At 41.5% G+C, this 22346-nt stretch overlaps 1 protein-coding gene across 1 annotated transcript in view; it reads right to left on the bottom strand.

Moving 5' to 3' along the window:
- Positions 1–1143: 1143 nt before the first annotated feature.
- Positions 1144–22346, bottom strand: part of LOC147426565 (uncharacterized) — a 53638-nt gene continuing 32435 nt past the window's right edge. The window contains exons 3-6 of the mRNA XM_086498218.1: positions 1828–1922; positions 1522–1580; positions 1283–1368; positions 1144–1236 (exon numbers count right to left, since the gene is read on the bottom strand). Coding sequence (XP_086354344.1) covers positions 1144–1236; positions 1283–1368; positions 1522–1580; positions 1828–1922 — 333 coding nt within the window. The remainder of the gene's footprint in view (positions 1237–1282; positions 1369–1521; positions 1581–1827; positions 1923–22346) is intronic.

The raw sequence follows: 22346 nt of genomic DNA, 5'->3' as shown, positions 1-22346 counted from the left end.
TTTAGCTATCATTCAAACTGATGAGCAATGGCAAACAGGAATTGATGTTCGAATCAATGTCAAACTCCCACATGGCAGGTATCAGCGAGCATTAATTGACACAGGTGCAAGAGTGAATGCGGTCAACTTCTCCACTTACAAGATGATAACAGATGAACCACTCGTGCAATCCACAATTGATCTACGAGCGGCAAACGGTGCAACAATGCCAACGATGGGGATAGTAAACTTGCCAATCAATCTTGATGGAAACAATTGCCCTCATCAATTTTTTGTAATGAAAGACGGAGAAATCAGAGAATCAATATGTTTAGGAGTTCCATGGATGAGAATGTACAATGCAGTCACTGAATGGTCGGAACATGCGTTAAGGTACACACACGACTCTAACGTGTACATGACTCCATTCGCAAAAACAGATCACTCGTGGCCAAGTATCCCCATCGACAATAAGCAATCGGCTATTCAACCAAAAACAACCCTCAAGGTTATTCAGAAGATAACTGAGAAGAAAGCGTACGAAAGAGAGCTCCTTCTTGTTCAAACTTGTAAAAGGAAGCTTTACCACCTACAGAATCAATTGGATACCAAGAAGCATGTCAAGCAGTGGCTGGATTTGATTATAAGCAAACACTGCGAGAGTTAGAACGGCAATTCCAGTGTCAATATGTGGTGCTGACTGAACAAGAAAGGAAGGTACAGGAAGCCCGACAAAAGCAAGAATCAGGGCAAGAAGAGTTAAACAACCTAAGAACGCGACTAGAACGCACAACGGAGGAAAGAGAACTTGAGCGGCAGCATGCTCAGTCTCTGATCAAAGATTTGGTGGACGTCAAGACAGACCTGACTGCCAAAGAGAAAGAATGCCAAGAACTAACGGCCAGAGTCCAGAAAGCGACAGAGCAGCTTGCCTGCAAAAGTGCAAGATTTCAAAGGCTTAGCAACTCCTACAGCACTGTCAAGGGCACTCTGACGGCTTTGATGGCTAATCAGGAACCTGCTGGAGCATTGGTCTCCACATCTGACAATTCCACAGTAGCAAATACTATAGCAGCACTAAAAGAAGAGCTCGAGCAAGAAAGGCTCCAAAGACATCTGATCGTATCAGGAATGGTGGCCTAGACAGCGGCAAACGAGTTACAATTAAAAGAAGTGGAGCAGCAACTCGCTCAAGCAAGCGCTAAACTCCAGATTCAGAGACAGATCGGTGACACATTTCTTAAGGAAAAAGAAGATCTGCTTGTCAAACAGCAGATCAAAGCAGACAAAGCACATACTCAACCGCAACTGCTGCCTGGACACCATGCGACATATTTGCTTGGAACCTCACAACAAGGGCAACATGAGCAGCAATTTGAAGGACCCGATCTGGACATACGAGATGAACTCAGTGAAAGCATTCAGGACATGCCAGAGGGGCCAGCCAAGGAATATATGCTCTATGAAAAGAAGATACTGGAGTCAGCAGCCCTGGCGTATTTACAACCAGAAGAGCAAGTGGAAGGGTTTGGCCACGAATACCTTCCGTTTCCTCTGCTGTGCCATGAAGCAAATTTATGGAAAGAAAAGATGCAGCCAGCCTTGCCACGAAACAAAGAAGGGGGTTACGAGGGCATTGTACTCACAGTGGAAGAAGCTCAGGTGCTTATCGATGACCACCCCAAGTGGAGGCAGAAGTGGTTGGACAACAGACCACAGGATCTAACAAATTACCACAACGCGCCTCAACATATACAGATAGATCCTACATTCTGCCTTGTCCCTCAAAGACACACGTGGAAAGATTTCACAACATGGAAGGGGTCAAGGCAGCACAAGCTAAATTACCCGGTTCTGAAAGCGCAGCATCCCCCTACAGTGGCGTACATGGTCAGCACACTGAACTCAACAGTGACTTTGCTACAGGATGTCCCCGATTTGGCCTGCCAGATGTTAGTAAAGATAGCCCGGATGATCGTCACCTGCATCCAGGTGTTTAAAGACACTGAAGGCGATGATCATTCGTGGAATCTGTTCTTGGAAGGACACAGAGGCATCTGGTGGAATCTACAGGATTCACCGCCACGGCATATCTTGATGGCCATGTACTCCAGGCTAATGTACCTGCCATCACATTACTTGCAAACATTTGAAGAGGCCTTCGTCACAGGATTCTTCGAAATGGATTCAAGGATTTTCCATCCCATGGCGAAAGACCTCAAGGCAAGGTACGTGGCATACCAACACACATTATCAGAAAATCCATTCAAACAACACCAAGAAGCCCTCGAAGCCGTACTCCGAACAAGAAGCTTTTCAGAGACACTCGCTTCATTAGAGACACATCAACGGCCAAAGCACTGAACATGCACGAGGGCATGCAAGGATAAGGAAGGGGGGAGTGTTTGGCGGAAGAAGCAACAGGCGGCCGTGGCCATTGTAAAATTCTTTTGTAAAGAAGCATCTCTAAGCCGGGAAATTGTCAAGGATGTATGATTATTCTTTTGGGAGCAATTGTATATTAGAGAGCCAGTTTTAAGATTAGGAGCTTATGGCCGGACAAGCCATTTTTGCAAAGACCTAATCTATAAAGGTCATTTTCTGTAAGTTTTGGATAATCTTTTTGGAGGAAAAACTGAGAAGACAGCGTACGAAAGAGAGCTCCTTCTTGTTCAAACTTGTAATATTCGCCATTGCGGCTACGGTAATCCAAATTCAGTTTTGTTTCTTGCATTGTGTTTCTCTTACTCTGCTCTTCCATTCAAGTGTAAGCATTCAAGATTCGGTGAAGGTTTCAAACACATCAGGCTAGGCCTTAAATCGCTGTTTTGAGTGTTTATATGCGTATTTTATGTTGTTTTTACCCTAGGAGAGGCTTTAAGGACCTAAAAATGACCCTTTAGGATCATTCATTTACTGTTTTTGCGTACTTTAGGACAAACGATCGCGATTGTTGTACCTCTCCAGAATGCTGTGACAGTGATAGGATATGTTTCTGATAGTCCCTTGTAGCTTCCCTTCAAGTTTCGTGCGATTCCGATATGATTTGCATGGTGAACGGGCGTGATGACTGTAGAGCTGTGTAGAAGGACATAGGCAGATTGCTTGGCTTTAGTGCGATTGATTTTCTTGTAGAGTTAGTAGTTGCCTCTCTTCGAGTTCACTGCATTAGGATTGACAACCTAATGAGTTTCCATGCCTCATCCGAGTCGCTTCCCCTGTATCGATAATTTTATGTTGATGCTTGAGAGCTATGCTATGGACGTCCGTCGCGGCAACCCGCAAACATGAGCGTTGGTCCAAAAATCTTGTTGTCATATGTGAAAAAAAATGTATAAAAAGCCTCTTCAAAGGCTTGCATATGGAAGCTAGGTAAGAACATCAACCTTTGGTAGAAAAGGTGTAGCACTTGTGGTGATGTTGAGTGGAGAGGTCATAAGCCAATTTGAGGAGAGTGTCACCCATTGACAATAGACTTGAGTCCATAGCTTTGTGCGGTGCAAACACCTCAATGCAGTCTAGCAGTGTTTTGGAGATTTTTTTTGAGCATTACACACGTCAAATTAGAAGAGCCAGTGAAGAGCTTTATGGTACCTATTAGGGTTTTCACCATATAAGTCCTACTTATTCTCTCTCCTTCTTTGGGTGTTGAAGCTTAGGATAATTAAGCCACATTGGATGCTTTTCCAAAAGCCTCGCATAGTCTTTCCAAGTGCGCATCCTTGGTACTAGGCAAAAAGAACCGTCATCTCTGATGGATTTTGGAGCATCGACCAGACATACTAGGTATGTCGGGTACTTTGTGAGCCAACCCTTTCTCTACTTTGGCTGTGAGTCTACTATTATCTTGGAGACTGCTTTATCTTTCATGTATCCCTTAAATAGTGGTGTTGTCTCCTCTACTTGAATTCTTTTCTTTGTAGTGAGAAATTCATACTTGAGCAAAGGGTAAGGGAGGGATGGATGCATCCACTCTTCTTTGATTAGATTTGTATCTAGTTGTAGCACTCCCACAAAGTGCATCATCCTCTGTTTACATTCTATTGCCGCTCTAGCACTCTCTTATATGGCTTGCTCTATCAAATTTTGGAGGCGGTCCTTGTCCTCTGTTGCTAGCTCATGCCCTTCCTCTTGAATTTGTGGAGGTATCTCGACCAATGCAGGATCCTTAGAGTTTTCTAGAATCTCCATCGGCTCCTATTGGGCACTGACTCCTGAGTCACTTGGACCTAGATCTGTATCTTGACCTTTGGCTCTCTCCACCTCTTGTCTTAATTCTGTCAATTGCTACTGTATCAGCTTGTCTCTTTTGGTGGCTTCCTTTGCATTACTAACTAGAAGCTTTTGCAATGTTTCTAATTGATGGTTCAACTAGTTATTCTCTTCTTGGAGTTCTTGCTCCTCTTTTTGGAGTCTTTTCTCAGTTGCCCAGGAGCCTTCTATTAAGTGAACTCTTTGTCTTTGCTCTAATCTCAAATTTGTTTAAAGTGCGGTGATGTGAGCTTCCAAGGCTTGTATGGCCCGACTATCCGCTCTTGCACTTGCTTTTGCAGCCCTTGGGGTTCCTTTTAGCCTTTGTATGGTTAACTCTTGAAGATTTGATTTGTCCATAATATCTTTTATCTCATCTTGTTCTAACTTCAACTCATCCTCTATCTTCTCTTTCCCCTCTTGTAGATTGGAAATCTCCTTAGATACCTCAACCATTTGTAGCATGAGGGTATCCCTTTTCACTTCAAATTCCTTTAGGAGCTTGCTTTGTGCTTGTTCATTTCTTTCTGTGCTTTTTTCTCTCTGAATGGATCCTTGCAGTTCTTTGGTGAGGTTGTCATGCTCTCCTATCTTATTTTCCTCTCTTATCCTGAGCGTGCTATTTTGCTTGATCACTGTGAGAAATTTGGTTCTGATTCTGTCCAAGATTTGGTGGGCATCTCTCACATCTTCTTCATTTGTTGCTACCACACTCTTTGTTGTTGTTGGCCTAGGCAGTGGTCCAACCAAGGGAGCTTGGTGGCCCATGTTTAGTAACACTCCTGCTATCTAGAGGAGGACACCATTGTCTTTCCAAAGGCCTCCACCTTGCCGGTGGGACTTTCACTAACCTTGGTACTCTAGGTGGTGATAAATGCATCTCTGGTTCTCTTCTTTGAGTATCATGGTGTTGCGGCTTCTCCTCGGCTTTTCTTCTTTTTTTTTTGTAGCCATGGCAAGATTGAGGTGCCATACACTGCCCTAGAAGCATCCACTGTTGTATATCCCGATTTGAGGAGATCGTCATAGGTGCATCTTCTGGTCTCTTCCTTTTCCTTTCTCATCGGTTTAGTCTCTGATTTCTTATTTGGAAAATCCTTTTGCTGGGATGTTGGGGATTTTGGGCTTGGAGGTTGTTGTGTGTATTTTGGGGGAGATGCTGGTGGTGTTGTACTACCTCCCTCCTCTTTGGATTCTTTATTCTCTTCTCCTTGTGCATTAGGCTACTCTTGCAGCTTCCTCTTGGGTAGAATTCTAATAGCTCTTGGGTCCACCATGTTGTCAAAAATTGGTTTGGTTTCCTTTTGAGAGTACACCTCCATTGCATCTCTTCTTTCTCTAACTTGATACCATCAATATATAATCCCAAGGCATCTACAATAATCTGAGGTGTAATTATCACTTCTTTAATTTCTCCCTGAAGTGTGGTGAGGACTACTTTGCCATCTTTCTTGATTTTAGTGGTCGGCTCATAAACTCTTTGGAAGTCAACTCCTATTGGCACATATGTAAAGAATCCATGTAGATCCACCCTTTCTAGGTGATTGACAATGCCTTCTTTGCTTGCATATTCAATAAGTACTCTTGAAATCATCAGCACATCCACTATATTGCCTTGTGGATCTCGGAATGTCCCTTGGTATAGCTGTATGCCCTCTGTTTGTGGAGTTTCTTCATCCATCCATGCTTTGATCGGCTTCAATGTCTCATTGGGAATTGTCAATGGCTCTAATGCTACAATGATATCTTTCAAGGTGAGCCTTTTCTTCTTTATTGGTGATTTATCGGCTTTCATTGCTCCTGTGCGCACTTCAAGTCCAAAAGTTAGCATCTTTTACTCAATCTAGCAATTGTTCAGCTTCTAGCTATCCAAATGATTTCAAAATTGAATTAAAAGTTAATTAGGGCCTAATGATGCTATGCAAGTTGATAAAAATGCATTTGATGCTCATTTCACGCTGTGAGACATCATACATGTATGATGTCTATGTGCTCTAAATGAGGTGAGATTTCACACATACTGATAGCCATTTTTCGGCTCTTTGTAATTGCCACAGTGAGTTACCTCACCCTATCAAATCACTCAAACACTGTGGCTATCCCTACCATTTCACTGTACATAGGCGTGCGTGAGTCATGGGACTTTTCCCATATCTTCTTAAAAAACCCTCAATTAGCTAGTCATTGGGCTAGTTGAGCCAAAAAAAAATAAAAAAATAAAAAATATAAGTATAATATGGCCCATGCTATGTAAATATTTCTTTGTATATAGGGCCTAAATAAAAGATTTTTTCATAATTATTTTGGTATTTATTTAAATATTTCTACCTAGGTGTGTGCTATTTATGCTCTGTACATTGCCTCACCATTACCACAATTTTTTCTTACCATTTTTCATACTCTTTATTCCATATAGAAATATTTTCATGTAAGCTTCTCTTATATTTGGTGTAACTCCACCTCAACAAAAATCCAAAAAAACTAGTTTTATTTATGTGTATATTTTTTCACTATTGTGATTTTTCCCTTCCTACATCTATTTTGTTTTTTTCTAAGAAATTAGAACACCAAAAATATTTATCTTTTTATGGTAGCCTCATAATGAGAGAGATTTCTTTTGACCCCTTTATATTTTTTTCCACTTATATTATTTATATTTGACATGTACATATTTTTTAGACCCCTCAATATTTGATTTTCTTAGTTGTACTATTCACTTATATCCTAATCTCAACAATATCTTCAATTATAGACCTACCAAATAAGGTCAAGGGTAGGTGGCATGCATACATGCACTATGGAGGGCTCACTCTTGGAGGTATTCAAAAGAATCATCCAAAGAAGGACCCCACAAGGACCTTTGCAGTGGAAAAAAACGGTCGGTTTTGCTGAATTTTTAAAGTTCACTTGCTCTCCGTATTTGAAAAGGTGATACAAACAAAAGTTGTAGCTCGTGGGCTAAACTTTTGCCTCACATATTTTCATATTTTTTTGAGCTACGAGCTGTGAGCTATGATTTTTTTAGTGGACCCCAGTTTTCCCATGCTATGCAGCCACACTCTCTCTTCCACTTTATCATTTTCCTCTTTCACACACACTTCTCCACTCATCATTCCCATCTCTCTCACCACTCCTCTCTGCAAACTACTCACCTTCTCCTCAACCTTGAAGAATAAGAGAAACCATGGTGAACTCATACCTCCCACACACAATTCCATTCCAAAATTGACCACCTAGTCTCATTTTTCCTCCTCCAAATTACCCATATCTATCAAAAAACCACAAAATTCAGCCTCTTCTCTTAAAAGACAGCATCATGGTGGTTGATTACTCAGCTTCAATTACCTTGTCTCTCAAGGAAGGTCAAGAGTGGAGAAAAAATGTACCGTCAAAGCTAGTGGACCGTCAACAAGCGTCAAAATTGGCCCTACTCAAGACACTTGGAGCATCAACCTTGTAAGAAATCCACCTTTTCTTACCTCTTAAGAGTTTTTCTTCCTTATTTGTATCCTACATGGATACTCCCATTGTAAATATCCAATTCCATTTGTAAATTAATACTAACTCTACTAACACTAACCCACTATGAAAAGTCCTATCACCTCCATTTCTCTCCTCTCTCTTTCCCCACCAACTTCTTGATAATTCCAAGCCAAAAGAAATTAGATAAATTGCTGAAAATCTAACCCAACCATGGTTAGATGAGTAACCCTAGCCTTCAAAATTGCTATAAAAGGAGGGTGTAGCTAGCACAAAAGGGGTGAGCCATAAGCAAGAGCACTATGCTATAGCTTGAGAAGCCAAGCTCAACCTCTCTAGAAGGAGCTCTTGAGTGGAAGCTCATTGTCTTATGCATGTGCATGTGTTGTAATAGGGGATTAGCAAGGGAACTCTATGCCATTTGTAAGAGAGAGAGTGTTCATTCAATTGAGAGTAGGAAATCTATCATTTCTCCTACTAGTGTAAGCCCAACATTTGCTGAATCAAGGAGGGTGGATTTGGACTAAGCTTGGATACTTTGTCTCCCTTCCAACGTGATGTAATGGAAAACAATGATGCGTAAGTGTCTTGGTGTTTTTTGTTAAGTTCTTGATAGCTTGTCTCTGGTGTTGTCATCAATCTAGCCATAAATCCCACATACTGTAAGAGGGCGACAGGGTGGAGAGGACTCCCCTGGCCTTAAGACAGTGATTGGGGTGGTTTTTTCTTGTGATGCATTGTGGTGAAATTTACGCAAGCTATGTTGAACAAATACTAATCTCACTTTGATTTGTCATGACAGATTTGTAAGAAGGTATTAATGCAACAAGCGCCCTCTCCCCCTTTTTCTCTCTTTCTTACACACACACACACACACACACACACACACACATATATATATATATATATATATATATATATATATATATATATATATATATATATATATATATATATATGTTTGCTTGATCATTAACGATACACTTCAAAGCAGCCCGAGAACCATCTCTCTCTCTCTCTCTCTCTCTCTCTCTTTCTCGTGTTTTAGTGTGTGAGAGTGTTCCATTGGTGTTAGGGTTAGTGTAAATTCCTTGCTTGTTTGTGGGTTGCTCTAACGATTCTCCTCTTTTGCGTCCTAGTTCGCTCTTAAACTAGGTGGTGCCCCTTGTGTAGTTGGGATTTGGCTGTGGGTTTGTTGTTTTGGTTTGTGTTGTGTTGTGCCCCAGCCCCATTGAGCAGCACGGGAGCCTTGAAGGGTGTCTAGAGGTTGCTCTTCTTGTTGCCCGCCCCGGACCGCCTCAAATTGGTGCCCCCACTGAGGAACGGCTTGTGTATTTTTGTGTAGAATCAACCTTTAGCATAGTCAAGTAGTTTGCATGAATCACGAAAATTTGTATGATCCCTTCATTCCCATTGCAAGGCAAAAGGTACACATAATCGTTAGTACTAAGTTGCAATTTCAACGTGTCATTCGTAGAATTTTAGGTCCTCTTAGGTTGGCCGAGATAAACGCTTCAGTAAATCCTTTTATTTTGCCTCTCATTAGGTACGACCTTAGTTTGGACGTCTATATTTTTGTTTTGTTTTAAGCATTAGGTCATGCATAGACCATGGATAATGGCCCAGGAATAGAGGTTTTCCCCTTCCATTTCACTCCACACATTAGAATAAACATTGCAATTAGTAGGAAAATCCATTTTCAACAACGTATGGTGTTCATGTTTGGTGCCCAAAGAGTAGGAGAAATTCTCGCATCACCAAACCCTGTCATCCTACCTCTTATTGATTATCATAGGTCGTTTGATGTGAATATCCTTATTTTGTTGTAGAATAGATTGCAAGCTAGATACATTATTGTGTAAATCTTTTTAAGAAAGAAAAACAAAAACGGGTGTCACTTTGAAATCAATTCAATGGAAAGCCAACGCCAAATGTCTGGGTATCCTCTTTTCTTTGGAGAGCCTGGAGAGGATGCTGAATTATTTTTAGCGAATTTCAAGATGTCTTGCCGTATCAAGAGGATAATAACTGATCAAGAACGTGTAGAAATGTTTGAGGTGGTCCTTAGGAAAGATGCTAGCACTTGGTTTGACTCTTTGCCTGAGGAAGTTAAGGGGAATTACACAGAAGTTTTGAATCGTTTCAAGAAATACTTCTTTGATCCCCAAAACACTCAAAAATTATGGCAAGACATTGTTTCTCATAAGCAAACAGACTTAGATGACTACTACTTGTACAAGCAAGAGTTTCTACGTCTTTGGGCTCTATGGATACGAAATGTTGCTAACCCTGGTGATGGTGTAGAATTTCTAAAGAAGGAGAGGTTCATAGCCGGACTCTTTCCTGACCTTAAGGTAAAAGTTGAGGCGGGTGCACCAGCTACCTTTGATGCAGCTGAAACTAGGGCTGCTGAGAAATATAGGAAACTCAAGTGCTTAAGGGGAGAGGTTCCAATAGAAGGTCTTAGACCCAAAGGTAAGTCACAAGCATCAACATCGAGGGAGCTTCCTGAGGTAACGGTGGAAGTAATTGAGAAGTTAAACGAATCTTTAAGCAGCCTGTCAATTCACCTTGCACAGGCTGTAGGTCCAAAGGGACAAGCAAAGAAGTCTGAAGAGCGAGATCCACGACCTAGGAGAGTCTTGCAATGTTGGAATTGCGGAGAGTCTGGACATGGGATGTATAATTGTCCTTGGCCCCGTGGGGAGCCAGGGAGACCTAACTTGAATTACCCAGTGATGAATGCAAGAGAAGGAGCTGGTCAACAACCAAGGCTTCTACAAAGGCCAAATGGACCAAGACCGCCTCCACAAGGGGTAGAAGGAGTTCCACCTTTGCCAGATCCAAATGTGCATGTGGTAGAGGTGACAAACTCAAATGAGGTTGACATGGAAGCAAATGGCATTAAGCGTGGCCGAGGAAAAGGTAAAGAGAAAGAGGGTGTCCCATCACAGAGTGACCATGGACAAGGCAAGAAGGCAAAGGAGACCAAGGAAGCTAAGAGGACTCGACGTCGTATCAATCTCCAAGACTTCCCTCTTGGACATGGTATGGCTCCATACAACCTGTTGGAAGACATGCGAGGTAAGGGTTCTGATATCTCATGGTCTCAGTTTCTTGCATTATGCCCACAAGTTAGGAGGGATTTAACAAAGGCAGTTAGCACTAGGAGAAAGGTAAAAGAGAGTTTTCCTGTTGTAAAAATTGCACATGCTGAAATGAACGAGGATATTACACCTGTGCTAGATTGTTACATAAAAGGAAGATTGGTTAGGAAAGGTCTAGTGGATGGGGGTGCACAAATTTGTATCATGACAGAAGGGCTCATGCAAAGACTACGCATGCACATCCATGAGACACCTGAAATCAAAGTCAAGATGGCAAACAATAGCAAGGCTAGGTGTGTAGGCATTTGTAAAAATGTCTTTGTAGAGGCCTTTGGCATTAAGAAAGCGGTGGATTTTTATGTTATGTCGACCAAGGGAAGTGGTTATCCATTTATCCTAGGAAGACCATGGCTAATGAAAATGCGAGCTTTGCAGGATTGGGAGAGAGGAAAGCTAATTTGCAGGAATGACAATCACAAGAAGGTTGTCTTTGACATGAAGGAGCAACGCCAAGAGGAGCTCCATGAAGAATCATCTCGAAGTGAGACGGAAGAAGATTGGACTGAAAACACTTCAGAAGAAGAAAGTAGCGGCAGCATTACTGAAGAGGAGTCTTCCATCGAAGTCATGGGGGTAAGGTTTAAGCCAAGCAACCAAGAGACCTCTTGTCAAGGCTTGGAGGAGGTAGGTCCTCAAGAGAACGAAGGTGTTCAAGATGAAGGGATGCTGGAAGGTATGCTATCAACAACACTTACAAAGGATGAAAGAGACGAGTTCAAATGTGTGCTAAGGAAGTTTCCTAGGCTTTTTGCTAAAGACTACACCGATGTGCGTGGAGTAGATGTTGTTCAACACAAGATTGAGTTGAATCTAGAGGCCACACCTAAGGCTCAAAAGCTACGAAGGCTAGGAGTCATTAAGGAGCAGGCTCTACTCAAGGAGGTAAGAAAGCTTCTAGCAGCAGGTTTCATTTATCCAGTGGAGAATTCAGAGTGGGTCTCTCCCGTTGTTGTCACTCCTAAGAAAAACGGCAAGTGGAGGGTGTGTGTGGATTATCGTCCACTTAATGAGGCAACAAAAAGAGATCACTTTCCCCTCCCATTTCAGGATGAGATACTAAATGAAGTAGCTGGTCATGAGAAGTACACTGTGTGTGATGGCTACTCGGGTTACTTTCAAATAGGTATCGCATTGGAGGATCAATTGAAAACAACCTTTATCACTCCTTGGGGTTGTTATGCTTTTAGAGTCATGCCATTTGGCCTGACAAATGCTCCTGCAACTTTCCAACGCTTCATGAACATGGTGTTTCAAGCATTCTTTGGAAAGTCCATTAGGGTTTTTATTGATGATTTTTGCATTTATAGCTCAAAATCATTGCATCTACAAAGGGTAGAAGAAGGTTTAAAGAAGCTCTATGACATGGGAGGTCAACTCAACCCCGACAAGTGTCACATAGCTGAGGATGAAGTGATCTTGCTTGGTCACAAGGTTTCCTATAAAGGCATTGAGGTGGATCCTTCAAAGGCAAAGGCTCTTATTGAGCTCCCCTCACCCAAGAATCTCAAAGAGGTCATATCTTTCATTCAGAAGGTGAAGTATATGTCACGCTTCATTCACTTAGCCTCGGAGTTGCTTCATCCTTTTCAAAAGTTGACACAACAAGTAGAATTTGCATGGTCTGATGAGCTTGAAGAGTATTTTTGTAACATTAAAGTCATTTTGTCAGAGCTACCAACACTCATGCCTCCTTGTTGGGAGTACACATTCTTTGTTAGCTCTAGTGTTGGAAGGGAAACAATTGGTGCTGTGTTGCTACAACAAGATCCCCACAGTACAAGGATGCGACCCATCTACTTTGCTAGTAGGGTCATGAATGCTTTGGAGAGAGACTACACAGAAGCATAACTCATGATGCTTTCTCTCATGTTTGCGGTGAGAAAGTTTAGATCCTACCTGCTACCAAAACCTTTTGTAATTCTCACTGCAGAAAATTTGTTCCCTTGGGTGTCATCTCAAATGAATCTTAGTACTAGGATCTCAAAGTGGATTATGGAGTTGCAAGAGTTCCAATACTCTTTCAAGGTAGAAGATAGTGTGCGTGCACAATTGGCAGGGATTCTCACTTATAGGGTACATGAGAAGGAAATTAAGGTGCCTCAAGTAAAGACCCTACCATTGCCACCACCAAAAAGTATTCCTAATGCTTTTACCTTGTTCTTTGATGGAGCTTTTCGTCGAGCCACAGGGAAAGCAGGGGGAGGGCTAGTATTACTCAACCCAAGTGGAGAGGTGGTCATGAAAGAGAAGGTCAATCTACCAGGTTCAGCTAGCAACAATGAAGCAGAATACGACACACTAATTCATGGTTTGAAGATGTGCATTGGCCAAGGGATACAACGCCTCATGGTAAAGGGAGATGCACTTCTCATTGTTAAACAGATTTTAGGCATTTGGGCATGCAAGAATGATAGCTTACGGACAAAAGTTCATGCCATTCGTAGATTGTTTAATCAATTTGAAGAAGTGCAACTATATCATATTCCTAGGAAACAGAATGAAGATGACGATTTACTTGCACAGCAAGTAGTTACATGTGTTGAGAAAGAAGTGCAGGTCATCATGGTGGCAGCAATTGTCAAGCAAACGAGATACCAGGGATTGGAGTCATTGACTCCCATTATTAGCTACATTTTGGAGGGCGAGTTTCCACAAGACTTCACGAAGGCTCAGAAGAGGAGACTCATGAAGAAGGCAAGCGCATATCTCTTCCTAGAAGGCTCCCTCTATCAAAGAGGGAGGGATCAAGTATGCAGAAGAGTACCAACTATTGAGGAAATTCCAGCCATTCTAAAAGGTTTGCATGAAGAAGCATGTGGTGGTCATTTTGCCCAAGAATTAACTGTGAAGAAGATTTTGCTTGCGGGGTATGTTTGGCCAAGTCTGCATGTGGATGTCCAACATTGCTGTAAAAGTTGTCACAATTGTCAGGTAAATGGGAATAGAAGATTGGTTTATGGTCCAAGGCAAATCGTGCTTGCAAATGGACCATTTGAAAAGTGGGGCATTGATGCTATGGGTCCTCTGCCTAGGACAAAAAATGGTAAACTCTACATTCTAGTGGCTGTAGACTATATGACTAGGTGGGTGGAAGCACAAAGTGTGGCAAAGGTAAATGAGAAGACAGTGAGCAAATTCGTCTACACTCACATTTGTTGTAGATTTGGCACACCTTTGGAGATTGTTTCTGATAATGGTCCAGGGTTTAGAAAGGGATTGCTCACAGAAGTCTGTGAAGAACTTCACATTCTACATCGTCACAGTACACCCTACTATCCCCAATCAAATGGTTTGGTAGAAAAAGCTAATGGTGTCATTGCAGGCATCATTAGAAAGATGGTGAAAAACAAGACAAAGTTGTGGGATGGTGCCTTGTGGGCGTATCGAACCACATATAGGGAAGCCACGGAGTTTACACCATTTCACTTGGTCTATGGTCAAGAGGCTTTACAGCCAATTGAGCTAAACATTCCAACAATGCGACTTCATGGCAAATCAGCACAAGATGATCAAGAAGCATGGATGGATTGACTTCTTACCTTAGCTGAGCTTGAGTGGAAAAGAGAAGCAGCATACGAGTGCTATAAGAGGAAAGCCACACAGACAAAGGAGAAGCTTGACAAGAAACTGAAGGACAAAGGCATCAATGAAGGAGATCTTGTGCTAAGGTATGACAATCGACTCGATAATCGTTTTGATGCCAAATTTGAAACAAGATGGCAAGGGCCATACATAGTCAAGAAGGCATTCAATTCAAGTTACTATCAGCTTATGGACTTGAATGGTAAAGAGCACTCCAGGAAAGTAAACGGGTATCGCTTGAAGCCCTATTTGAGTCGCCTTCTACCAAAGGATCTACCAAAGATCTGTCAAAAGGCCACTGTCTCATGTAAGTATTGTTACATGAAGCATGAGTGTAACTCTGGCCAAAATTCTGAGGGGCCAAACAATAAAAATCTCGTCAAGGACTCTGAAGCACTCTCTTTGGAAAAGATGCTCTATGATGGTACATGAATATACCATCATCCAGAGGGAGGGCTAATGATAGCCGTTTTTCGGCTCTTTGTAATTGCCACAGTGAGTTACCTCACCCTATCAAATCACTCAAACACTGTGGCTATCCCTACCATTTCACTGTACATAGGCGTGCGTGAGTCATGGGACTTTTCCCATATCTTCTTAAAAAACCCTCAATTAGCTACTCATTGGCCTAGTTGAGCCAAAAAAAATAAAAAAAATAAAAAATATAAGTATATTATGGCCCATGCGTATGTAAATATTTCTTTGTATATAGGGCCTAAATAAAAGATTTTTTCATAATTATTTTGGTATTTATTTAAATATTTCTACCTAGGTGTGTGCTATTTATGCTCTGTACATTGCCTCACCATTACCACAATTTTTTCTTACCATTTTTCATACTCTTTATTCCATATAGAAATATTTTCATGTAAGCTTCTCTTATATTTGGTGTAACTCCACCTCAACAAAAATCCAAAAAAACTAGTTTTATTTATGTGTATATTTTTTCACTATTGTGATTTTTCGCTTCCTACATCTATTTTGTTTTTTTCTAAAAAATTAGAACACCAAAAATATTTATCTTTTTATGGTAGCCTCATAATGAGAGAGATTTCTTTTGACCCCTTTATATTTTTTTCCACTTATATTATTTATATTTGACATGTACATATTTTTTAGACCCCTCAATATTTGATTTTCTTAGTTGTACTATTCACTTATATCCTAATCTCAACAATATCTTCAATTATAGACCTACCAAATAAGGTCAAGGGTAGGTGGCATGCATACATGCACTATGGAGGGCTCACTCTTGGAGGTATTCAAAAGAATCATCCAAAGAAGGACCCCACAAGGACCTTTGCAGTGGAAAAAAACGGTCGGTTTTGCTGAATTTTTAAAGTTCACTTGCTCTCCGAATTTGAAAAGGTAATACAAACAAAAGTTGTAGCTCCTAGGCTGAACTTTTGCCTCAAATTTTTTCATATTTTTTTAAGCTACGAGCTGTGACCTATGATTTTTTTAGTGGACCCCAGTTTTTCCATGCTATGCAGCCACACTCTCTCTTCCACTTTATCATTTTCCTCTTTCACACACACTTCTCCACTCATCATTCCCATCTCTCTCACCACTCCTCTCTGCACACTACTCACCTTCTCCTCAACCTTGAAGAATAAGAGAAACCATGGTGAACTCATACCTCCCACACACAATTCCATTCCAAAATTGACCACCTAGTCTCATTTTTCCTCCTCCAAATTACCCATATCTATCAAAAAACCACAAAATTCAGCCTCTTCTCTTAAAAGACAGCATCATGGTGGTTGATTACTCAGCTTCAATTACCTTGTCTCTCAAGGAAGGTCAAGAGTGGAGAAAAAATGTACCGTCAAAGCTAGTGGACCGTCAACAAGCGTCAAAATTGGCCCTACTCAAGACACTTGGAGCATCAACCTTGTAAGAAATCCACCTTTTCTTACCTCTTAAGAGTTTTTCTTCCTTATTTGTATCCTACATGGATACTCCCATTGTAAATATCCAATTCCATTTGTAAATTAATACTAACTCTACTAACACTAACCCACTATGAAAAGTCCTATCACCTCCATTTCTCTCCTCTCTCTTTCCCCACCAACTTCTTGATAATTCCAAGCCAAAAGAAATTAGATAAATTGCTGAAAATCTAACCCAACCATGGTTAGAGGAGTAACCCTAGCCTTCAAAATTGCTATAAAAGGAGGGTGTAGCTAGCACAAAAGGGGGGAGCCATAAGCAAGAGCACTATGCTATAGCTTGAGAAGCCAAGCTCAACCTCTCTAGAAGGAGCTCTTGAGTGGAAGCTCATTGTCTTATGCATGTGCATGTGTTGTAATAGGGGATTAGCAAGGGAACTCTATGCCATTTGTAAGAGAGAGAGTGTTCATTCAATTGAGAGTAGGAAATCTATCATTTCTCCTACTAGTGTAAGCCCAACATTTGCTGAATCAAGGAGGGTGGATTTGGACTAAGCTTGGATACTTTGTCTCCCTTCCAATGTGATGTAATGGACAACAATGATGCGTAAGTGTCTTGGTGTTTTTTGTTAAGTTCTTGATAGCTTGTCTCTGGTGTTGTCATCAATCTAGCCATAAATCCCACATACTGTAAGAGGGCGACAGGGTGGAGAGGACTCCCCTGGCCTTAAGACAGTGATTGGGGTGGTTTTTTCTTGTGATGCATTGTGGTGAAATTTACGCAAGCTATGTTGAACAAATACTAATCTCACTTTGATTTGTCATGACAGATTTGTAAGAAGGTATTAATGCAACAAGCGCCCTCTCCCCCTTTTTCTCTCTTTCTTACATATATATATATATATATATATATATATATATATATATATATATATATATATATATATATATATATATATATATATATATATATATATATATATATATATATATGTTTGCTTGATCATTAACGATACACTTCAAAGCAGCCCGAGCACCATCTCTCTCTCTCTCTCTCTCTCTCTCTCTCTCTCTCGTGTTTTAGTGTGTGAGAGTGTTCCATTGGTGTTAGGGTTAGTGTAAATTCCTTGCTTGTTTGTGGGTTGCTCTAACGATTCTCCTCTTTTGCGTCCTAGTTCGCTCTTAAACTAGGTGGTGCCCCTTGTGTAGTTGGGATTTGGCTGTGGGTTTGTTGTTTTGGTTTGTGTTGTGTTGTGCCCCAGCCCCATTGAGCAGCACGGGAGCCTTGAAGGGTGTCTAGAGGTTTCTCTTCTTGTTGCCCGCCCCGGACCGCCTCAATACATTGCCTATAGCATGTACATTACACATATATGCCTGGAATTGGATTTGAACAAGTAATGGGCATGATTTTGTAATAGGCTCTTTTCAGACTCTGAAATGGTAAAATGACTATATTTTGGGTATATGAGGTTCAAATGGCTTGAAGCTTGTGGCATGGACTCATGTTTGTGACCAAAACATGTCCAATCAAGCCCAAACTTGGTGTAGATGGTATATGTGACATGTGAATGAATTATGGATGATTAAAATGATGACAGAGTAACTATTTAGCAGGTCTAAACATCACACGCGTATGATGTCTATTCTTGAAAAACTGAAATGTAAGCATAGGGATAGGATGTATATGCTATGTGCATGCCTTGTGTCAAGTTTCCTTGAGTTTGGAGCATTCTTTCTATGGATAAGACCGTATTTTGCTCTAGGACTCCAACTGAGCGGTTTTTGAGCAAATGGTGGCTTTATGTGGTCCAATTTGTATGAAATTTGGTATGTGAGATTTAATGAACATGATGAAGAGGCTGTTGTTGAAAATGTTCCACTTGCATGTGTAAAAAGGCCCACCAAACATCATACACATATGATGTTTGGGATGCAAAATTTAGGTCTCAATGCATTAGGAGGGGTTTGTGCAAGTTCCCTATGTCCTTTTAGCTCTAATTCAACCTTGAAATTCATTAGTTTAGCTTAGAAACTTTTGTTACCATATACATGAGGTAGTGATGTGTGTGAACACACTAGGACCGCCGGGGCATTTTTTCCCTCTTTAGGAGGTTTTTCCCCCCGTGCATTGTATATACGCCCATCACTCTAGGGCTATCTATCTTTCCATTGCACACTAAGTAATACACTCTCTATTGTGTGCCTTGAGCTTCCTTCGTCTTCTCCAAGCTGTGTGTGTTTATCTGCAACCCCAATTCCAACAATATCAGAGCAGGTCACGTCCTCCCGGGCTTAGTCGCCAGCTGCTCCAGCACACGCCTGTTCACTTTCTCCGATTTCAGTGAGCTTTGGCGAGCGTTCGCAGGTCGACAAATATTTTGGGAGAGCTCAAAGAACTCGGTCTGCTCAGAATTTTGATTTGGGCTCATTTCGGCCTCCGTTTCCACTACAGGCAGTACTGCACAGGCTATTTTGACATTTTGTGCAAAATTTCTGTCAGTGCCAATTTCTGCATAACAGGTGCCTTATAGTCTTCTACGGTTTGTGCTATATAGCACAGGTTGTTCCCGCTCCGTTTCTCCTATTTTCGGGCAGTTTTCACATCAGGTGCAGCATTTACCATGGTTGACAACAACAACACATATGTGTTCAAGATGTTTGCTGCTGAGGACAGGTTGGATGGGGACAACTACCCTATGTGGGCTTATATGATGCAACATGTTCTTGTGTCAAAAGGTGTCTGGAACATTGTGCAGGGCATTGATGTACGTCCTGGTTCTGAGGATGTAGGCGATGTTGAGGATGTTGCAGGTCTTGCTGCAAGGATTGCAGCTGTTAGAGTTGTTTTGCCTACAACAGAACAAGCTCGTTGGGATGTTAAGGATGTGCAGGCTCATGCATTGATTGCGTTGTCTGTGAAGCGCACCATTGTTCCTCACATCCGTTCAGCAAAATCTGCAAAACAGGCTTGGGATATTCTAGAAGGTCTTTATGCAAGCCGCAATGAGGCTAAAATTTCTTTGCTACGTAAAGAGTTGGAGTCGAAGATTATGCATGAGGAAGATGATATGGACACTTTCCTTGCTAGTGTCAAGGATATCAATGAGCAGCTTATTTCTGCAGGTGAATTCATTTCTTACAGTTCCCTTGTGCAGACTGTTCTTGATGCCTTACCAGATTCCTACCAGACTTTTGCTAGTACTTGGAGACTGATGACCCAAGGAAATCCTGAAGTTGTCAAGTTTGATGCATTATGCACATTGCTGTTGCAAGAGTCACTTTCCAGAAAAAACAAGACTAGGCAACGTGCAGTTGAACAGGCTTTTATTGCTTCTCAAAGAAAGGGTGGTAATAGTAATGCAGCCACTTCTTATGGTTCTGCTGCGAGTGGCAAAAATTATGTTCCTAATGCTTCTGCTGGCAGTACTTCGTCTGGCAATTCTGGTGATAAGGGCAAAAAGAAGATGTGTTGCCATTATTGTAAAGCCAATGATCACTTGATCAAATCGTGTCCTAAGTTGAAGGCCAAAGAGGCTAAGAAGAAAGAGGGTGGTTCCACTGCAAATGCTGGTTCCACTACAAATGCAGCCATAGTTGAGTCTTCTGTGAAAGGAGACTGTGTTGCTGATGTTGATGCAGAATGGGCTTTTAGCGCAGAGTGCACTTACAATCCTACTGTCCATGATGCATGCTTGTCAGTTGCTGCAGATTCACATGTGTGGTATTTCGACAGTGGTGCTACAAAGCACATTACCTCACATCGTGAATTGTTTACCTCTCTCGAGTCTGTCCCTCATGGGAATTCAGTCACTTGTGCCAACAACGCCTCTTATCCAGTTCAGGGAGTTGGAAAGATTGTGCTCACTGCTGCTAATGGCAGTTCCTTCACACTTGTTGATGCACTTTATGTACCTGGGATCAAGAAGAATCTCTTGTCTGTATCCGCACTTGCTAGACTTGGACTTGTAGTCAAATTTGTGGATGATAGATGTACAGTTCATGATCTTAGTTTTGGTGATGAAATTATTGCATCTGGCCTTTTGTGCCGTGGGCTGTATAAGCTCACTTTGTATGACAAGTGTGGACAAAATTTTGCAAATGCTGTTGCAGATTCAAGGGCTATTTCAGATGCAAAACTTTGGCATGCACGTTTTGGTCATCTGAATTTTGCCAGTTTGTTGCGTTTGCAGAAATCTAATATGGCTGCTTCTTTGCCACCTCTTGAAGCCCCTGTCAAACATGTTTGTGAAGGCTGTATTTTGGGTAAGATGCAGCGTTCTAAATTTCCAAAGGATGGTTCAGTTCGGGCCACATGCAGGTTGCAGCTTGTGCATAGTGATGTTTGTGGGCCCATGCAAACTCCGTCCTTGGGCAATTACCTGTACTTCGTGACTTTCATTGATGACTACTCCAGGCATGCATGGGTATTTCCGCTTAAAGAGAAGTCCGAAGTTTTTATGTGCTTCAAACAATTTCTGGCTATGGCTGAAAATGTCTCAAAATGTACTATGGACACCCTCCGTTCCGATCGAGGGGGGGAGTATATGTCTCATGAATTTAATGCATTTCTGGCTAGCCGTGGGATAAAACACCAATGTACAGTGCTTTATACGCCTCAGCAAAATGGTGTTGCTGAGAGGAAAAACAGGTCACTGACGGAAATGGCACGATGTATGGTCAAAAGTCAAGCTTTACCGCATTCTTTTTGGCTTGAGGCCATCATGTGTGCCACTTATGTACTAAATAGGTGTCCTACGAAAGCTTTGCAGTCTATTACTCCATATGAAGCATGGCATGATAGAAAGCCTTCTATTGAGCACATGCGTGTTTTTGGCTGTTTGGCATATGCTTTGGTGCCACAAGTGCAGCGCAGAAAATTGGATGATAAGGCTGTCAAATGTATTTTTGTTGGTTATAGTGCTGAAAGCAAAGGTTACAGGTTGTATCATCCGCAAACAAAACGTATTCTGGTTTCTCGGGATGTAGTGTTTGTGGAAGATTCTGTTCAGCCCTTGCTGTCATGTACTAGAGACAGTAATGTAAGCTCACAGGACATTTATAACACTTTGTTGCCTCTTTTCAGTGGTGGAAATACGAATGTAAGTTCCAATGAGGCAAATGTACAGCCTATGGGGGTTTCTGAAAATGTTTTAGATCAGCCTATTACTGATGCAGATCTACATGATGTACTTGATGAGGAAAGGGCTGAAAATGAGCAGGGTAGAGGTATGCCAAAATGGCTGGTGCACACTTTGCGTGACAGTAAATTGGATGCACCTTTGTCTAGTCGTACTCGTTCAGGCTCTCGCCATGCATCTTATGCATCAGATTGTTATGCTTTGGCTGTGTCTAGTTTACATGATGTTGAGGAGCCTCTGACTTTTGATGAAGCACAGAATTCAGAAAATTGGATGGCTGCCATGCAATCAGAATATGATGCACTTATAGAAAATGACACATGGACTTTATGTGATTTGCATCCTGGCAAAAAGGCCATTGGTACAAAGTGGGTTTACAAGTTGAAACGCAAACCGGATGGTGAGATCGATCGCCATAAGGCTTGACTTGTTGCAAAGGGTTATGCACAGCAAAAAGGCATAGATTACGAAGAGACTTTTTCTCCCACTTGTCATATGACTACTGTACGTTTTCTATGTGCATTGGCAGCTCATTTTGGTTGGGATGTACATCAATCAGACATTGTTATTGCTTTCTTGAATGGTGACATATTTGAGGAAGTTTATGTAACGCAGCCTCGCGGTTTTGTCATAAAAGGACAAGAGGACAAAGTGTGAAAATGTAACAAGGCTTTGTATGGGTTGAAGCAATCTCCTCGTGCTTGATATGAGAAAGCTGACACTCATTTGGTCAAACAAGGCTTTCGTAACTGTCCAACAGAAAGCACATTGTATGTAAAGCGTGAGGGTGATGTATTTTTCATCGTGGTTCTTTATGTTGATGATTTGCTGATCACTGGACCAAATGAGAGACATAT

Source organism: Adiantum capillus-veneris, chromosome 24, assembly GCF_014529385.1.
Source record: "Adiantum capillus-veneris isolate H3 chromosome 24, ASM1452938v2, whole genome shotgun sequence".
NCBI lineage: Eukaryota > Viridiplantae > Streptophyta > Polypodiopsida > Polypodiales > Pteridaceae > Adiantum > Adiantum capillus-veneris.
Note: the sequence above shows the minus strand (reverse complement) of the source record. Positions and strands in the feature narration are given on the sequence as shown.